The 17,871-nt window shown below is 35.6% G+C and overlaps 1 protein-coding gene across 3 annotated transcripts in view; it reads right to left on the bottom strand.

The window, feature by feature from the left end:
• Csmd3 (CUB and Sushi multiple domains 3) overlaps positions 1 to 17,871 on the bottom strand; it is a 1,148,052-nt gene that overhangs the window by 97,893 nt on the left and 1,032,288 nt on the right. For all 3 annotated transcript variants that reach the window (XM_006993205.4, XM_042265493.2, XM_042265494.2), the window contains 4 exons: positions 16,530 to 16,739; positions 13,606 to 13,794; positions 12,786 to 12,963; positions 11,794 to 11,939 (listed from right to left, as the gene is read on the bottom strand). In XM_006993205.4, the coding sequence (XP_006993267.1) occupies positions 11,794 to 11,939; positions 12,786 to 12,963; positions 13,606 to 13,794; positions 16,530 to 16,739 (723 nt within the window). The remainder of the gene's footprint in view (positions 1 to 11,793; positions 11,940 to 12,785; positions 12,964 to 13,605; positions 13,795 to 16,529; positions 16,740 to 17,871) is intronic.

Here is a 17,871-nt window from a genome sequence, read left to right as displayed (position 1 = left end):
GGGCCTGAGTGCAGGTATCTGAGATGGTCTTCACTTGGCTGTGCTGGGGGATGAGGTCTTTTGCTCCACCCTTTGGCATCTCTATAAATACTCTGGGGCAGAGACAGTCGGGGCCATTGAAAAAGGTTCCAGGCCCTCTCGAGGCTATCCTTTATTTTCTATCTGTTTATTTCTGCAATATTCTCCACAATAAATCCTTCTATCTAATATTTCCTGCTGCTCACACTCAAGAAAACTCTGGTGAGCTGTGGGGTTGGTGGGTAAATGCCCCACAGGTCAGATGACTCCCCATGGGAGGCCTTACCTTGTTGGAGGAGGGAATGGGGGGGTAGGTTGGTGGGGGAAGGCTGCAGAGGTGGGAGGATGGAAGAGGGGGATCTGTGATTGGTATATAAAATGAATAAAAAATTTCTTAATAAAAAAAGAAAAAGAGAGAATTATAAATTTATACACCCTTAAATACCAAGCTAGTTAAAAATTGTAGGATGGCAGAGGAGAGGTTCTTGGAGTCCAATCACCACCCGAAGAATGACTGATATTTGATGGCTGTCAGCAGAAAGAGAGTCAGTTTTCAGTGTTGCTGGCTACTTACATGTCGCCCATGGATAGTGCATGACCCCATATCCATGCATATATAAGTATTCTTGATTGGGTTTGTAAAAATAAAGAAGACATAAATTTGGGAGGAATTTGTGTTGGTGTGGAGACCAGGAATAATTGGAGGGAAGAAATAGAGGATAGATATGAAAAAGATACACTATACAATTATAAAATTTTCAAACAATAATAAATTAAATTTTCAAAAAAAATCTGTGCATTGGTTTTCTCATTTATAAAATAGATATAAAACTGAAGTTGAATTAAAATCTTTTAAAGACTTAGAATGAAGAGAGAGACACACGTGTTATTTCCATTGAGCGTATATGTCTTATCCAGTAAATGTTAACATCAGTATGACTATTGAAATAATTCTTCAATTCTACATGGAACTTCCATATTAGCTACTCTTCCTCATATACATTGAAAACTCTGTCCAACTTCCAATAACAGAGCGATAGATTCACTCTGGCTCTACACTCATCAATATACTTTAAAATTGCTGAGGTTCTTTGCTGTTTTAAATGGGTTCTTAATATACTAGAATGTATAATCCAGAAACAGATTTTATGGTAGAACATAGTGAATGTGTATTCTCTGGCCCTAAAACTAACAACTCAGTACTGCAAGAAAAAATGCTCAAAAATATTTTCATGCCCAAAATGTTAAATTTCTGAGATCCTCTGAGAGCTGCAATGTCTCCAGAGTCCAGGTAAGAAAACAATCAATCATGTGAAGGGGATGCCCATGAGTAGGAGAGAATTTTTGCCAACTATATATCTAACAGAAAATTAAGATACAGGATATATAAAGAACAATATCACCAACAAAAATAGTCAAAAATGCCTATTAAAAACACAATTAAAAATGAAATATATATATATATAGAAAGAGAGAGGAGAGAGAAAATATATATATATATATATACATATATATATATATATATATAGAGAGAGAGAGGGGATATTCAATATGTAATAAATAGAAATGTCTGAGAAATATTTTAATAAGTGTTCATTTGGGTTTCCATGGAAACAACCAAACATCCCAGGCTACAGCAAAGACTATTGGTTACTCTCCACAAGTTGACTGTAACATGCAATTACTGAAGACAGCTCTTACATATTTCATTGAACATTGAGAAGTGAGTTTGCTGCCTACATAGAGACTTCAGTCTTACTTACCAGTGTTCAGAGTACTGTAAGTTACTCTGCTTCCTAGCAGACAAGAACAGTAACTAACAATCCAGCTGTAATTTACATAGTTACTTGCCTGCAAGATATGCTGGTGTGCTAGAGGTACAGATGTTGTAGGAGTAATCAACCACTCTGATTGGACTTAAGATCACTCTGTGAGATATCTGATACTGCCTAGGTGACCTAGAACCTGAGACTTAGATAGGCATGGACCTTGGAAAAACCAAATTTTACTGCTCTGCTAAAAGAACATAGCGATACAAAAGACTTACAACAACAGTCTGCTATACCCATAGATCAGTGCCTTGCTCATCCATCATCAGAGAAGCTTCCTCTTGCAGCAGATGGGAATTAACACAGAGATCCACAAGTGGAAGATGTACAGAGAGTGAGAGATTTGGGGACACTCAGACCTAAATAGGATGCCTTCATCAAACTCCTCCACTCAGGGCTCAAGGAACTATGTGGAAGAGGAGGCTGAAAAATTTAAGAGCCAGAGGATTAAGAAGTCTTCTGTGAGATAGTGTCTCCTAAAAATTACAAAGAAGCTATTCATGATACCTCAACATTATCCCTGCCTGAACAAGACCTGGATGCTGACAATATCAGTAAACATGCTGATGTGGAAGGAAGGAAGCACATGGAGCCCCGCCCTTAACACAGAAACTACAGGGAAATAATGACTGCTAAGACTGGGAGAATTAGTCTTCCTCAGAGATAAGCCCCCTTATTCGGTATCCAGTACCAAGTAGTCTGCCCTGAAATCACATTCATGGAAGCAGTACTGAATATACATAGCCTATAAACACACCCGCGCACACACACACGTGTGTATGTGTGTGTGTGTGTGTGCGTGTGCGTGTACGTGTGCGTGTGCGTGTGTGTGTGTGTGTGTGTGTGTGTGTGTGTGTTATGAATCTGAGAGAGATAGGGGGCCACAGGAGGAGTTGGAAGGAGGGGACATGAGAGGGGTTGGAAGGATGAAAGGACGGAGAAAATGAGGTAATTATATTTTAACTGCAATTTTTTAAAATACAGAAAGTATTATTAACCATCAAACTAAGTTTCCTGCTTTACACAAAGTGTGCTCTAGTTACTGCTGAAGAAGATATGAAGGTCTAGTACAAAAGTCACCAATTTAACATGGGTAAAAACTCATATTATTTCTGAACTGCAAACCACCTTATGTCTCTGTGTTTGGGGCTGTGTGGGAGAGAAAAGTTGACCTGGAACAGTGGTAGACAAAACAACACATTCAGTCACTGATGGAGCCAAGCAGTAAAAAATGATGTCACCTAAATTTTAAATAGTCTGTGCACATATTTTATTCTACATTTTTCACTGAATGCTCTACTTAGAACATTCCCAGTTATGACTATTAAGAAAAAAAGATGCATAGAATAGCTCTTTATGGTTTCCAAATCCACAATTGATCTCAATCTCTATTCTTCTCAAAGGAAGCATTTTGTTTCATGCCATTCAGCTTTTAAGCTTCATTTTGCTCTTTAACAACAACATAGAGCCATTGTGTTCTGTGTTCCAGTATCTTAAAAGATCGCTATTATTTAAGTAAGTGCCATGTTTGAATGTGCATGGATATCTGGTTCCTGGCCCAATAAGTTTACTCCTAGCAATAGCTTTAGAATTTGATTCTGGCCATATTTTTTGGTTATTTTTAATTTCCTATTTTCTTTGCAGTGCAGCATCCAACCCAATTCCAGAAAAGAATGCCACATTTATCTATGTCTATTCAACCGAGCTATTAGAGGCTGTTACAAAAAAGAAAACAGAACCCAGGCAAATTGCCATTTTTTTTTCTCCAAACCAGAAAAGCACAAGTACATAACCTTTTTGCAAAGTAAGGACATACTATTCTTTATAGATGATAAAAATAATGTTCTCACTCCATTATAGACACTAAGTCCTGGGTTAGTTCAGTACTGACTCACATTAGGTCAGGTATGACTGTCTGTAGATAAGAAATAGGTCTGGGGCAGGGGGGGGCAGGGAGGTATTGATAATTTTGTACAAGGTTTTGCAATTTTTAGCAGTATTATTTTTAAAGTCACCTAAATTTAAACAGTTTCACTTGAAAGCATAGTAAAAGTTCTTTAATAAATGCTTCCCAAATTGTAAAGAAGATGGAAAACAGAAATATCCGTATGTATGTATCTGCATACACATATCACATTTGGAGAAAACCTGCTAATGAGTTAACATGAACTATAGAAGTGCTTTTGTTGTGCTTACAACTGTCATTTTTGCACCATTAATATTTGAGATAAGAACCTACTTTGCATCTAGATGAGGGTGACTGCCAGAAAGAGGAGAAAATACTAATTCTTGGCTTAAGGAGAAGAAGAGAATCTGTGTCCTGAGGAAGATTAACAGGAAACACCTTTAATTACTTTCCAGAATAAGGAGTCACAGAAAGCACTGGAAACAAAGGTATCAGGAGCTCTCAGAAACATCACAGGAAAATTCCAGTGTCTGTTGCAAGAATAGACATCCTCCTATGCACATGGGTAACTGAAGGTATCGTGACACAGCACTGAGTCCATTAAAGTCTGAAACAAAGGGCGCTGTTCTTTGTGGTTGAATTCCTTGCCCATTAGCAGATAACAGAGGGCATTAGCAGCGATAGTGTTTCTTTGCAGGCCTCTGTTTCTGCTCCTACTCATTCATCACCACATCCTGTGGGGCTTTTGCAGTAACATACTATACCTATCATTAGATATCACTTTAATCCACTGTGAATATTCAGAACTAAAATAAAAAAGTGGATGTGTGCTGTTTGGAACTGACTTATTTCTGATAGGAGCTGTCGCCTGTTGATTATAAATAGTTTCACTAAGAATGAACAGCAGACAAGGCAATTATTTGACCTTATTGGATTATGATGTAAATAACACTTTGCTGCAATAAAAATTATGAAATTAGAATACTGTTTAGGTCATACCATTTGAGCAAGGTTGTTCTACATCAGCTAATATGAGTGAATATTATACTCATACCACTAACATACATGTAGATCATTCCTTCTATCAAGGAAAACCAAAGATGTATTAAGATAACTGATCATAAAACCACTCTAATGTTTGGACAGCACTTAGTCCAGAAAACAACTATGCTTCTTTAATCTTTCCACCAAACCATCTCAACACAGTTTAAAACATGTTACCTATCTAGCCACAGTGGATTTGAAATGCCATAGTGTCCATCAATGGTACATTGTCTCGCTAATTATAACAAGTCAATAAACTCAATTCTGTTTAATAAAAGCTAGACTGATGATTATCTCTGACTAAAGGAGACAGTAAGACAAAAATAGCAGAAATTGTGATAAATATATTAACACAAAATATCAAAATATAGCATGTGCTTTTGATGAGACATCTATTTACTCACTGGGTTCATTTTTATTTATCTAAATAATAGTAAATGGAATTATGTTTTGCTTATACAGATTGCATCTATGCAGTTATATATTAAATTTTACCACTTAGTTTACATATATACAAACATACATACATACATACGTACATACACACACATATACACACAACCCATTTTAGTATCCTCATTCTCTGCACACATTGAACATCTAAATATGAAACCTTTTATGAGTACTATTCTCTCCTCTGTGTGTCTCTGTCTGTCTGTCTCTGAATCTGCCTGTGTCTCTGTCTCTGTCTGTCTGCTCTCTGTCCCTCTTTCAACTGAAATGTATGTATAGGTCATGTCTTTACTTTGTATAAGGCAAAGAGATCATGCAGTTAAAATCATCCTAAAATATTTTATATAAATGTGTCTTTATATCTGCAGAAGCACCTTTTAGGATAAATCTTTGTATAACTAATGCTTTTTACAAATACAGAATCAACTGTGAAGAAACTACATCCTTCAAAGATGGCCAAACAGATATTATTCCAAAAGAGCATTCCCTGGGAACCTTCAGACCACTGAAGATAATACTTGCACAACTTATTCAACACAGAGAAATAGAGCCAGTGCCTACCTAGAGCCTTCACCCTTATGGACTAGTGTTCTTGGTTCCTGCAGGTAATCTCCACATTACTAAAGGATAAAAATAAACATTCAAATGTACAATGCCTGCAAGAAATGCAAATTCAATGGTGGCATAAAGCTTGAGGGAGTGGCCAAGCAATGCCTAGTTTGTCTTAAGGCCACTCCATGAGATGGATCCAAGAACAGATGCTTCTTGGATAACCAAGCACCTGAAACTAGATAGCTCAGGAGCTAGGTTAAAACTAACTATTGCTCTACTAAAGTAATATAGCACTAAAATGACTCCCCATGATACTCTGCTATACACATAGATCAGTATCTTGCTCAGCCATCATCAAGGAAACTTCCTCCTATAAATAAAGAAAACCACAACCAGACAATGTGCAGTGTGTGAGAGACATTGGAACACTTAACCCTAAATGGGATGGATGGGTTGTCTCCATCAATACTACCCACTCCCTTAGGGCTCAGGGAACTCAGTGGAAGAGGAGTAAGAAAAAGTGTAAGAGACAGAGAAGATGGAGGGAACCAAGAAAACAAGGCCCTCTAAATAAGGATGATTGGGGTATTTATAAACTTACAGAAACTGAGGCAGCATGCATGTGGACTAGAGAGTCTGCACCAGGTGGGGTCGTGGAGCTGCAAAGGAAATTGTGCATATGCACCTAGCACTGATGCAGAAGCTATGTCTAAAGGCGGCAACCATTTATAAAGGAGAAGTTAGCTTTCTCCAAAAGTCTCCCTGCAGAAAGAAACTACTCTTAGGGGTAGGCCACATGCTCACCAGTACTGGAACAACATAAAATTTGGGAACAATGGCATCTTTGGAGGGTCTTTGTCTCACAATGTCCTGTCACACTTTTTTTTAAAAATTATATATATATATATATATATACACATACATATATACACACACATATATATACACATACACACACACACATATATACATATTTATATACATATACATATTCAGTTATTTCTTTCTCTTGTGCCCTTTAGGTCCTTTGTGTATATTATAGCTTCTGGTTTTGTGTTGTTACGGTATTCCAGAGAGTGTGAACCAATGGGTCTCTGCATCTATATCAAATTCTTCTGTGCCTTTTGGGGTGGGCTTCTTTTTCTTCTGTCTGTTTTGTCCTATTCAGATATATTGTGTTTGTTTTATCATTATATTATATTAGTATCCCTTAGAAGCCTGTTTGTTTTCCAATGAGAGGCAGAGATGGACCAAGATGAAAGGGAAGATGGATGGGAATTGATGGGTGTAGAGGAAGGAGAAACTTTATTTGGGATGTATTGATGAAAAAAGTCCATTTTCAGTTAAAAAGATGTTTCAGACCCCATTAAAACCAGTATCACTATAGAATCAACTCATGCTTTACCATATGAAGTTCTAATAATGTAAAAATGACATTACATGAGAATTACAAGCTGGCATTACAGTAGTCTTCCTTTATCCCTAGGGGACATTTAGATAATAGTTGTTACTAGGCTCTGTACCCTATAAGTACATTTTTTATGCATGTGTCTATGATAAAATTCAATTTATGTATTAAAAACAGAAATAGATTAATAATAGTAAATAATGTTATAAAATTAAGAATTATAAAATATATCATTTATTTAGGTTTTATGTATTAATATTTGAAATTTTTTATTTATTATTTACTGAGTACAATAAACTTCTCTATTGTCAATGAGACGGTGGAATTCTGACCACCAATAAGGGGGAAACCACTGTATGCTCAGTAAGATGGTCTCTATGGAAACCTGAGATTCCTTTAGACAGACTCCAGTATTGGAAAATAAAGATGCCCGGAACAATGACTGAAACAGCCTAACACTGATGGCTGTGTTTAAATCAACAAGTGCAGTTCTGTACTTTCCAGATTCCTTCAGCATAAGTCAGATTTCAGTCTTTTTAAATACAACACTGGCCAGAATACACTGTGTACACCATACCAAACAAACGCAGCAAGCTGTCATTCACACAACAATCGATCTACTGTTCACAGCATGTAGGTCATAATGACAGAAGCATCGAGACACTTGGAGGTCAAATTAATTGAGAAGGGTATGTTATTAAAAATGAAAAGAACTTCCTCAATAAATTTTAGCTATTTTAGTGTTGGTTTTAGTTTTTCAGAAAAGAGATCATTCTTTGGAGACACAGTGACCTATTCCTACCTATGTTCTATATACAGTCTATCAATACTAGCATGCTTATTGAGTTTATGCTTTACTCCGTATTCTTTAATTTTTCATTAAGCATTAAAATTATTAAGCCAAGGTTAATAATGTGCCAATGTAAACCAGAAATTAATAACACATAGAAAGCAACTACTATGGCACAAGCATATGATGTTTTCAGTGAATGGTGGCTGTTAATATTATCATAATAATCATACAAAGTCACTGTCTGCAAAAGCTGCCATTTAAAATGGGTTTTATATACTTTACACTCAAGAGATCATTGCATAACAAATGTTTTTAATACTTATCATAAGCCAACTCCATTTTGACCTTGTAGTAGACATCAAGGAAATCTCTTATCATCGCAGGGTATTGTGGTTACAACAATGGAGAGAAAAAACAAAAATATTTCCTCAAGTGAAATGAAAATGAAATATGTCAGGTGAAAAGCATTCTGTATTATTTGTTTGTTTTTTGTTGCGTTTGTTTGTTTGTTTGTTTGTTTGTTTCCAAACAGAATTTCTCTGTGTAGCCCTGGCTGTCCTGGAACTTTCTCTGTAGACATGACTGGCTTCGGACTTAGAACTCAGATCCACCTGCCTCTGCATCTCAAGTGCTGGGATTAAAGCCATGTGCAATCACCCCTCCTGTTTTTTTTTTTTTAATTCATTTTCTTTATTGTTTATTTACTTATTTGTTTATTTTTTGTTTGTTTGTTTGTTTGATTGATTGATTGACTGACTGGTTGGTTGGTTGACTGGCTGGTTGGTTGGTTGGTTGGTTGATTGGTTTTTTGAGACAGAGTTTCTCTGTGTAGCCCTGGCTGTCCTGGAACTTTCTCTGTAGACATGACTGGCTTCGGACTTAGAACTCAGATCCACCTGCCTCTGCATCTCAAGTGCTGGGATTAAAGCCATATGCAATCACCCCTCCTGTTTTTTTTTAAATTCATTTTCTTTATTGTTTATTTACTTATTTGTTTATTTTTTGTTTGTTTGTTTGTTTGATTGATTGATTGACTGACTGGTTGGTTGGTTGACTGACTGGCTGGCTGGCTGGCTGGCTGGCTGGTTGGTTGGTTGGTTGATTGGTTTTTTGAGACAGAGTTTCTCTGTGTAGCCCTTACTGTCCTGGAACTTGCTCTGTAGACTAAACTGACATCAAACTCATAGAGATCTTCCTGCCTCTGTTCTCAAGAGCTGAGATTAAAGGCATGTGTCACTTACACCCAGCCTGCATTTTGTATTCTTTTCATTACATTTATCGTTCATTTTTTAAAGCTTATTATAAATGTAGTGTGAAAAACATTAGGATGATAATGGTTTATAAAAGACATAGAGCTGGCTAGATCTCATAACAAGCAGAATAAAGAGAGGGAAACATTTCCTTTTAAGAATACTAAAACATATTAATCAGTGAATCCTAAATGATCAATATGACCTTAAGAAAACACATGAGGACTAGAGACATGGCTCAGCGGTTAAGAGCACTGGCTGCTGTTCCAGTGGACATGGGTTCAAGGGTTCAATTCCCAGCACCCACATGGCAGCTCACAACTGTCTGTAACTCTCTGGTTCCAGAGGATCCAACACTCTCACAGGACACTAATAAAATAAACAAATAATCTTTAAAAAAAATATAGTTTAAAATATATTTTAAAAAAATAAAACACATGGAAAATTTTGAACTGTCAAATTAATAAAGTAAAGACATAATACCCAAGAAAACAGTTTTATATGAAAGTGGAAGGTATATGGAACTTTATAATAAACAGAATTTAAAGAAAAGTAAATTAGAGAGTATCCTGCTTTAATTTTAGGTTTATGTATTTTGTTTATACTTTTACAATTATTAGTTTATTTTATATTTATAAGATTCTGTCTGAATGTCTGTGCACTGTGTATGTGCCTGGTACCTGTCCAGGTCAGAATAGGGTGTTGGATCCCCTGAAACTGGACTTGTGGATGGTTGTAAGCTGTCATGTGGGTACTGGGAATAAAACATGGTTCTCTGAAAGAACAATATGTACTTTTAACTACTGAGACATCTTTCCAACCCCTATTTAATTAGCTTAGAATAAAAACTAAATAACTACCTATCTTTTAATTTATGAAATAAAAGTACAAGATGGGATTATTTTGATAGCTTATGGGTTTAAAGCACCTAACATTAAGCTTGATGACCTGAATCTGTCACAATCCTACAGACTCGAGAGAGAGAACCAACTCCCACAAGGGATTCGCTGATCACCACACACAGAGGCACAACTCATGCACATGCACACACACACATGCGTACACACACACACATGCACATGCACAAACACACAAAATTGTCTTCAATTTTGTAAGAATTTTGGACTTGCCACAGGGTTATCTTATGCTCAGTGAAAGTCTATTAAGGAAGACTCCCTTCTTATTCACTAATAACTGTAAAATGATAAATATGTGGGTAGCAATTTACCAAAAGAGTAATAATACATCAGCAACCAATTAATTGTTTCATTTTCTTCCTCAGTGGTTCCTAAGTTATGATTATCTAGTGGAGAAAGTATGTATTGTTTGAGCTACAAGTTGGGTCTATACACTCTCCAGCATCAATGGTGGCTTTCGTAAAGCAAACAAATGAGCAGTCTGCAAATGTCCCTGAAGAACATCCCACTTTCTAGGTAGCAAAGCTATAATGAACATGCAGCCTTGATATTCAGGGTCACTATGGGGAAACTAGCTAGATATCATCCAAGTGGAATATAAATGTTCAATTAAACAGCTCCAGTATCATGTAGTCCTCAGTTTCTCCATTCAGTGTAATTTAAGTGTCTTAAATGCAATCATATTTTATATGGTTGGATTTTCCATAGTGCAAACCATAAGCATCAAATATTTCATTACTTTGCATTAAACTATGACACATTAAGTTGTATACTAATATACAAAGTGTTGTCCATTGTCCAGTTTTCATAAAACTTTTACACATTTAACTTAGTAGATTATAGATCCTGTGAAATGTTTAGATTATTATGACAATGCTATGTAAAGCAGGATATGCTTTTGTAAGGCCATGGGCATAGCACATAAAAATGCAATTACTATAAATAAACATTTGTTATTTACAATGAATACAAATAATTTGAAGCATACAAATATAAAGGGAGATTTCTGTGAGAAATGTGTCTTCTCAAAGAGTGAATGCTCTATAAAGAGGGTACACAGAAAAATTCCATATAACCAAATAAAATTGAGACTCCACAGTAACTTCACAGGGATAAAAGCCATAAACTTAATGATCTGGATTCATATTCTAAAAGTGTAAGATTCTCGCACAGATATAGTTTTGAAACAAGAGTGTAAGTGAATGAGTAATGTGATCCGGAGCAAAAAGTTATTAGATGCTAATTTTAGAAAAATTCACAGCAGGTTGACTAGATTAAACATTTTTCGTATAGAGAATCTATTGCTGTCTCCAAATTACATGCAGTAAAATATGAACAGCTGGTTCTCTTTTATTGGTTTCCATGCAAAATGATTATTTTCCGCTGGGTAATTACTGACTGATTTATTTCCTATATCCATTTGCTCACACATTAATGTCCCTAAGTACTTAGAAGAGGTCATGGTTTGCAAGTAAATGTATTTGAAATGCATAAGTTACACTGATGATCAAAGTGTCAGATTTTAATACATTTTCAATCACTGGATAAATATATATTACATTCAATTTTTCAGGACAATTTAAATGGTACCAAATGAAATAGAAACACTTAGATAATACCAACCGTGATAACTGAGCACAAAAAAGCCACTTGTTGTGAAGTCACTGTGGAATTTGATTAGAATTTGATTTGAAGTGCTGTATACTGATTCCAATGCAGTATTGCCACTGAACTGACCAATCTGGGGTGAATTTTGGTCAGGTCCATCCCTATTAGACATGGGTTTAGAAGGAGAGAATGATACTGATGTTTTATAGAGTTTTGAATAAATTTTAATGAAGGTATTGCATATAATCACATATCATCACATTAACTGCAAAGTAAAACAATCTTTGAATAAAAAAGGATATTGGTATGCCATGAGCCTACACAAGTAATAATATGCTAAAATATGAAACATATAAATGAGTTATGGTTTTATCTAAATGAAATGTGCCCATATTAACAGTAATCAATAAGTTTGACTTTAGTTTTTAATCGGCACTCAGAATTTCTTAAACTTGTGGTATCTTCTCCTGTTACTTTATTTGACAACAATCTTGAGAGTCATAGACTGTTACAATTAGTGCTCCTACAACTCACACAATGTTTCCATCTGTGATTAATTCAAAGATTTTCTTTATACTTGCAATAAGTTGCTTCAATTGATACAATAATAGTGTAATTATTTTTACTGTATAATAAATTATCATGACAAGAATTTAATAACCACATAACACAATTATGACCTGAATAGAGGATCTTATATTTCACCAGATTTTATGAGTAGAAGACTTCTGTAAACATATTATAACAATTGCTTGCCTTAAATATTTTCTAATAATGACTTTAATTTTTTTTTCACTCATGAAGCTTCTGTTTCTTTCTTGAATAATATTCTCAAGTCTGTTTATCATGTTTGTCTCATTCTGCAAAAATCCATACTGCCTCCCTCACTTATCATGCCAGTTCAAATGTCAGATGGTAGTTTGTAATTTAAAAAATTGTGATATATTTTCATCTTGACCTAATTGCATTCATAATTTAATCAAGCAAAAGGAACAGTGCTGACTTACCATACAGTAATGAAGTCATAGATGGGTTCTGTTTGAAGAACAGTAAAATTGATGTAGATTCCATTCCCAGGGGGGACTCTTACAAGCCAAAAACAGTCTTGGAAGTTTGGATACTCATCAGGATAACCAGGAGAATAAATGGTACCATTCATTGCAGTTATATTCCCACCGCAAAGAGCTACAGAAAAGGATCCATAAACATTTTTTAATAACAAACTTGTACTAGATAAATAACATAGTTATCATAGTTCTTCAGCAATTATAGTGTATCTGTTTTATCTTAGTTGGTGAGAATGTACAAATAATTTTTCTTTAATTTTTCTACACGAGGTCTGTGACATTATATGTTGTCCTTGGTGATTGCAAGGTTCAGTAATCATTTAAAATACTGTACATTAATGCAAATATAACTTTTCTCTCATATTATGTCTACATGTAAGGCTATAAATATTGCATATTTTATTTTCAACATTATTTTTATAGAATAGGAATTTAAAATAAAAACCTGTATCTTGATTCTGTTTACCATAGTGATGTCAAAAACATAGATCCCTTTTCCTCCCATGTACATAAAAGAAGTTCTGAAGTGTCTAAAATGTTAATAATCTACTCTCACTGGAATATTAATACTGCTATTATTAATATACTATATAGCCAATGTGGGATTTTTGTTGTTCACCTTTTTCTATTATTATAAATTCCTCAACTAAAAACAAAATAATGATGTCATGCTTCAGAGAGTAAAACAAGTAAGAATGTCCCCACAAGAACTACTAAGAAATGACATCATCTAAAAGATAATTTCAGTTTAAAAGCCTACCTTCACACCTTGGAAGTGGATGGTTCCAATTCCGACTAACTCCATGAAGACATGTGAGGGCTGAGTTGCCAATTAATGTGTATCCTGGGAAACATTCAAATGAAATGGTTTGGCCCACAGTAAAATCATTGCCAATTACAAACCCATTTCGAAATGGACGAGGATCAGGACAGCTTTGCAACTGATAGGCTAGAAAATAAAAATGAGAAAGAAGGGCATTTTTCTTTCCTGAATTTCAAAGACCACAAATGAGTACTATTTATAACTTAGTAATCGATAGGATACTGCTCATGGTTAGTTATTATATAAATACTAATTAGGGCTATGGTAAAGGCTGTCAGAGACAGTGTAATGAGTATTTCCTCTCATATCTATAATTTTCGTATTTAAAATGATAATTCATAAAAATGCATCACTGCCTTACCCGCTGGTGCAATTTATCTAAATTATGAACATGAATAGAGATGCAAACTCTTCTTACAGCCACAATTTTAATCAAACATATTATGATTCCCTAAATAGAATGTAATTGCTTCGTGGTTATGCCACTTGTACATAGAATAGAATAACTACATACATGTAAGCCTAATTCTTAGTCTTTTGAAGTTTAAAATTGTTTCTCTAAATGAACAACCTGAAGTATCTCTGCCGAACTCTTATATTTTGATTATTGTGAGTTTTTTAATACTGAAATACATTTGTTCTTACTCTTGTCATTTTGTATAAGATAGTATCGCCCTTTTGTCTGTCATTGATGGCAGAGACTCCCCCATTTCCTTTCAGGCCCCGGGTGCTTTGTCATTAATACATTTTTTATTTTTTAACTGCATGAAATCCTAAAACTATCTGAAGCTTTATCATTAATAGTTTCCAACACAGTGACTCACATCCATCAGTAGCATAAGTTCCACTGAATCGAACATGCTCGTCGTCTAGCTATGTCTGTACTGGGCACTCAAATGGTACACTTGCGTACATGCAAACAAAATACTTATATACATAAACATTCAACTACCCATCTAGACTTTACCACACACACAGTTCTGATTTTTCTAGTAGCACAAGAGAAAAAAAATAAATTCTCTGTTTTAAAAAAAAATACATTTTCTGAAGCTTGAAGCTAGTTCTATTTTTCATGGAGATGGTGAAGTGTTGTTACTGGTATAGGCATCTAAGGTAAATCAATAAGAATTTCAAAGATCCCTGTACTGAAAAGACAACCCCCAAAATATACATTCATGATAGTCCTTAATAATTAGGCAGACATAACATAATTTTTACATTTCTATTCATCTCCGTTATTACAACTATGTTGTGTAAATTATCATTTTAAGTTTTAATCTCTATCTAATAAGGCTCAGATATATAAGATCAGAAGTAATATATAATAATAGGTAAGTGTCTTGAGTAATCATTCATGATATGCACAAGGGTATTAATGGAAATTTTGAGGTCCAGCCTCATAATTTCCTTCCAAGGGGCCCAGGAGAGACACTACCAATGGCGGGGAATGAATGCAGATGCATGGAGCTCTTTCATTCAACTTGTTTATTTGCCTGCCATCATAATTCTCTCTAGTCCTCTAAGGGAACAGTCTATATCTCCCCCAAAACAGCAACAACACAAGAATTGCAAGGTCTCCACCAGAAACTTCCTGGTTAACTTCATTTGCAACCCAAAGGGGGAGTGAGTAAAGGTGGACATAGATAGGAACTGGAATAAATCAGAAAAGGAATGTATGTGCTAGAAATATATCCTCATATGTGGTTAGGTGAAGACATTACGAGTCTATCATAAATGTGCTCAAACTACAACTAACAGGTGATAGGTAAAGAAATCTCTAAGTCACTGAAAATAAAACTGCCTCTGTTTCTCTCTGCTGCCGGTTTTCTGACAGGGCAGGGTAGGAGTCCTGATAGCAAGTCAATCTGCATCCCAGCTTGAAGCACCTGGTGAGAAGGAAAACCCTTTGTTCTAAGAAGTTGCTCTGGGGCAGTGGGGATGTTTGCAAAGGCAGATACGCAATTCAAATGCTAAAAAGGGAGCAGGGAGCTTGGAGGCAGAAGGCCCTGCCTGTGTGAACTTATCCAAATACTAGTAGGAGGCTTATACACACCGTTCTAGGGGAATTATGAGCACAAAAAATTCATAGCAAGAAACAGCTGAATATTAAGCTTAATAACACCAAATATATATGGATAAATGGCTTCCCTCTTGAAGGACACCTTGGTCGGTCAAGGTATAGTTTATTATATAAAGCTGGACTTACTATTTCATATTCTTGTGGCCCATGACAGGGTATATACTTTACAATCATTTTATCACATAAAATTCAACTGGAGTTTCTGAAATATACTACCCATAACAACTGAAGAAATAATGGAGAAGACCTACACTGCACTAGCTCAAACAGGGAGACTGAGGATTTTAATCCAGCTCAACTTCAGTTTAAAGTCTTTCCTCAAAGGCAATAAAAATCTTGTTCAAAACCATTCAATGTTTCCTTGAACACGGATCTAATGTAATACAGCCATCAGTGTGTTTGTCTTATATTCTAATATCCATATAACAAGACAAAAAGTTTATGTATAACATAAGGTGAAAGTAAAAATTTATCCTCGAAGTCAAGCTTTCACTTTTTAATTATTTTGTCTTGCTTAATTTAATTATGATTTAGACAAATTAAAACATTTTTCCTAGTATTTTCTGAGTTCAAAGAAACAAAATTGTATGAGGAGAGTGCATGATTTTTTTTTACTCTTCCTAATTGAAGCTTGCTTAGTTTAGCTTCCTTCAACTCCTAAGACAACTCCAACAAGCTTATATTAAGTTAAGTAACTCCTGAGATGATATTCAGAGCCTTGCATATGCTTGCCCACACTGCTACCACTGAACCACCTTTCATGTTTTATCCATCATCTTACCTTGGTACACAATATGAAATCCCTGTTTGTTCTGTGAATAGTCACTGTGAAAATACAAGCTGGTTTCATGGGTTGTGCTAAACAGGGCAGATGGGATTTGAGGACCACTGAGTCGGCCAATCACAGTGCTCGTTTCTGAGGATCCACTCCGCACTTCCAGGTAATCATGTATGGTTTCCGTAGAGAAGTTTACAAACTGGAGATGCACACCTAAAGAAGGAAGAGCAGTCACATTGCTGCTTGGAATTATTGCGCACGTGTATGCACAGCAACAGACAAGCCAATTTGCAGCCGTGTACTTGGAACTTTATTGCAGAAGGCTGTTCACAAGATCTGCACATGGTGATGCGTGCTTATAACACTTGGGAACTGGAGGCAGCAGGACAAGAGGAAGAGCTCCTTAGGCTGTATAGTGAGTACAGCACCAGCTGAGGCTACACGAGACTGCCACAAAACTAAACAACAGATCTGAACTCTGAGTTTGCTGCAAACCCAAACGTCTTAGCTAAAGTTCTGCAGGGAGTACTGCTCATCCTAGGCTTCTCAGACTTAGTAAACATTAAATTAAATGTTAGATGTGTAATACCACTTTGTAGATGTACATTCTGGCTTGCTTACAAAGATAACGTGATGAATTCAATAATTTCCAGAAACAAACAAAAAAAAGCTTGTCCGTGTACTACTTGCTTATGACAATAAGAAAATAGTTACAAAAAATAATGTCACATGAACTTTATGTGGGATATACCCTCAGTGCATGTTTCTACCTCAGACTATTTGCACAAGCACACTCAACATATTTATACAGCCATCCTCACTCTGGAAACAATCCGAATGAAATAACATCTACATGTCAAACAGTTGTCTGTACTTTCACAGTCACTGGAGCCTTATTCACAAAAATCAAGAAGTGGAGTCAATCTAAATATTTAGCGGGTGATGGGTGGCTAAAGAGAATGTGTTGTGTACACACACAAAGAAATGCTAATGTGAGAGAGAAAGGAATCCTTGTTAGTTTTGGGACCACAGATCACAGAGGATCTTGGAGCACATTATATTCAGTAGATTCAGCCTAGCTGAAGACACAGGTCACATGACCTCACTGAAGCTGAGAATCCTGGATAAGTGAATTTACATCAGTAGAGATTACAGTGTGCTTCCTAAAAGCCAGGAGAAGAGGGGAGACTGGGATATGTTACAGTTAAAGTACACCAATGTCAGACAAAAAATATTAGAGAAATACACCTTTCCACATGGTGACTGGAGGTCATAATATGATATTATGCTCTTAAAAGTGTTGAGAAGTTCATTTAACAATGAAATGCAATTAGCTAATCCTTGA

Source organism: Peromyscus maniculatus, chromosome 20, assembly GCF_049852395.1.
Source record: "Peromyscus maniculatus bairdii isolate BWxNUB_F1_BW_parent chromosome 20, HU_Pman_BW_mat_3.1, whole genome shotgun sequence".
Taxonomy (NCBI): Eukaryota; Metazoa; Chordata; class Mammalia; order Rodentia; family Cricetidae; genus Peromyscus; species Peromyscus maniculatus.
Note: the sequence above shows the minus strand (reverse complement) of the source record. Positions and strands in the feature narration are given on the sequence as shown.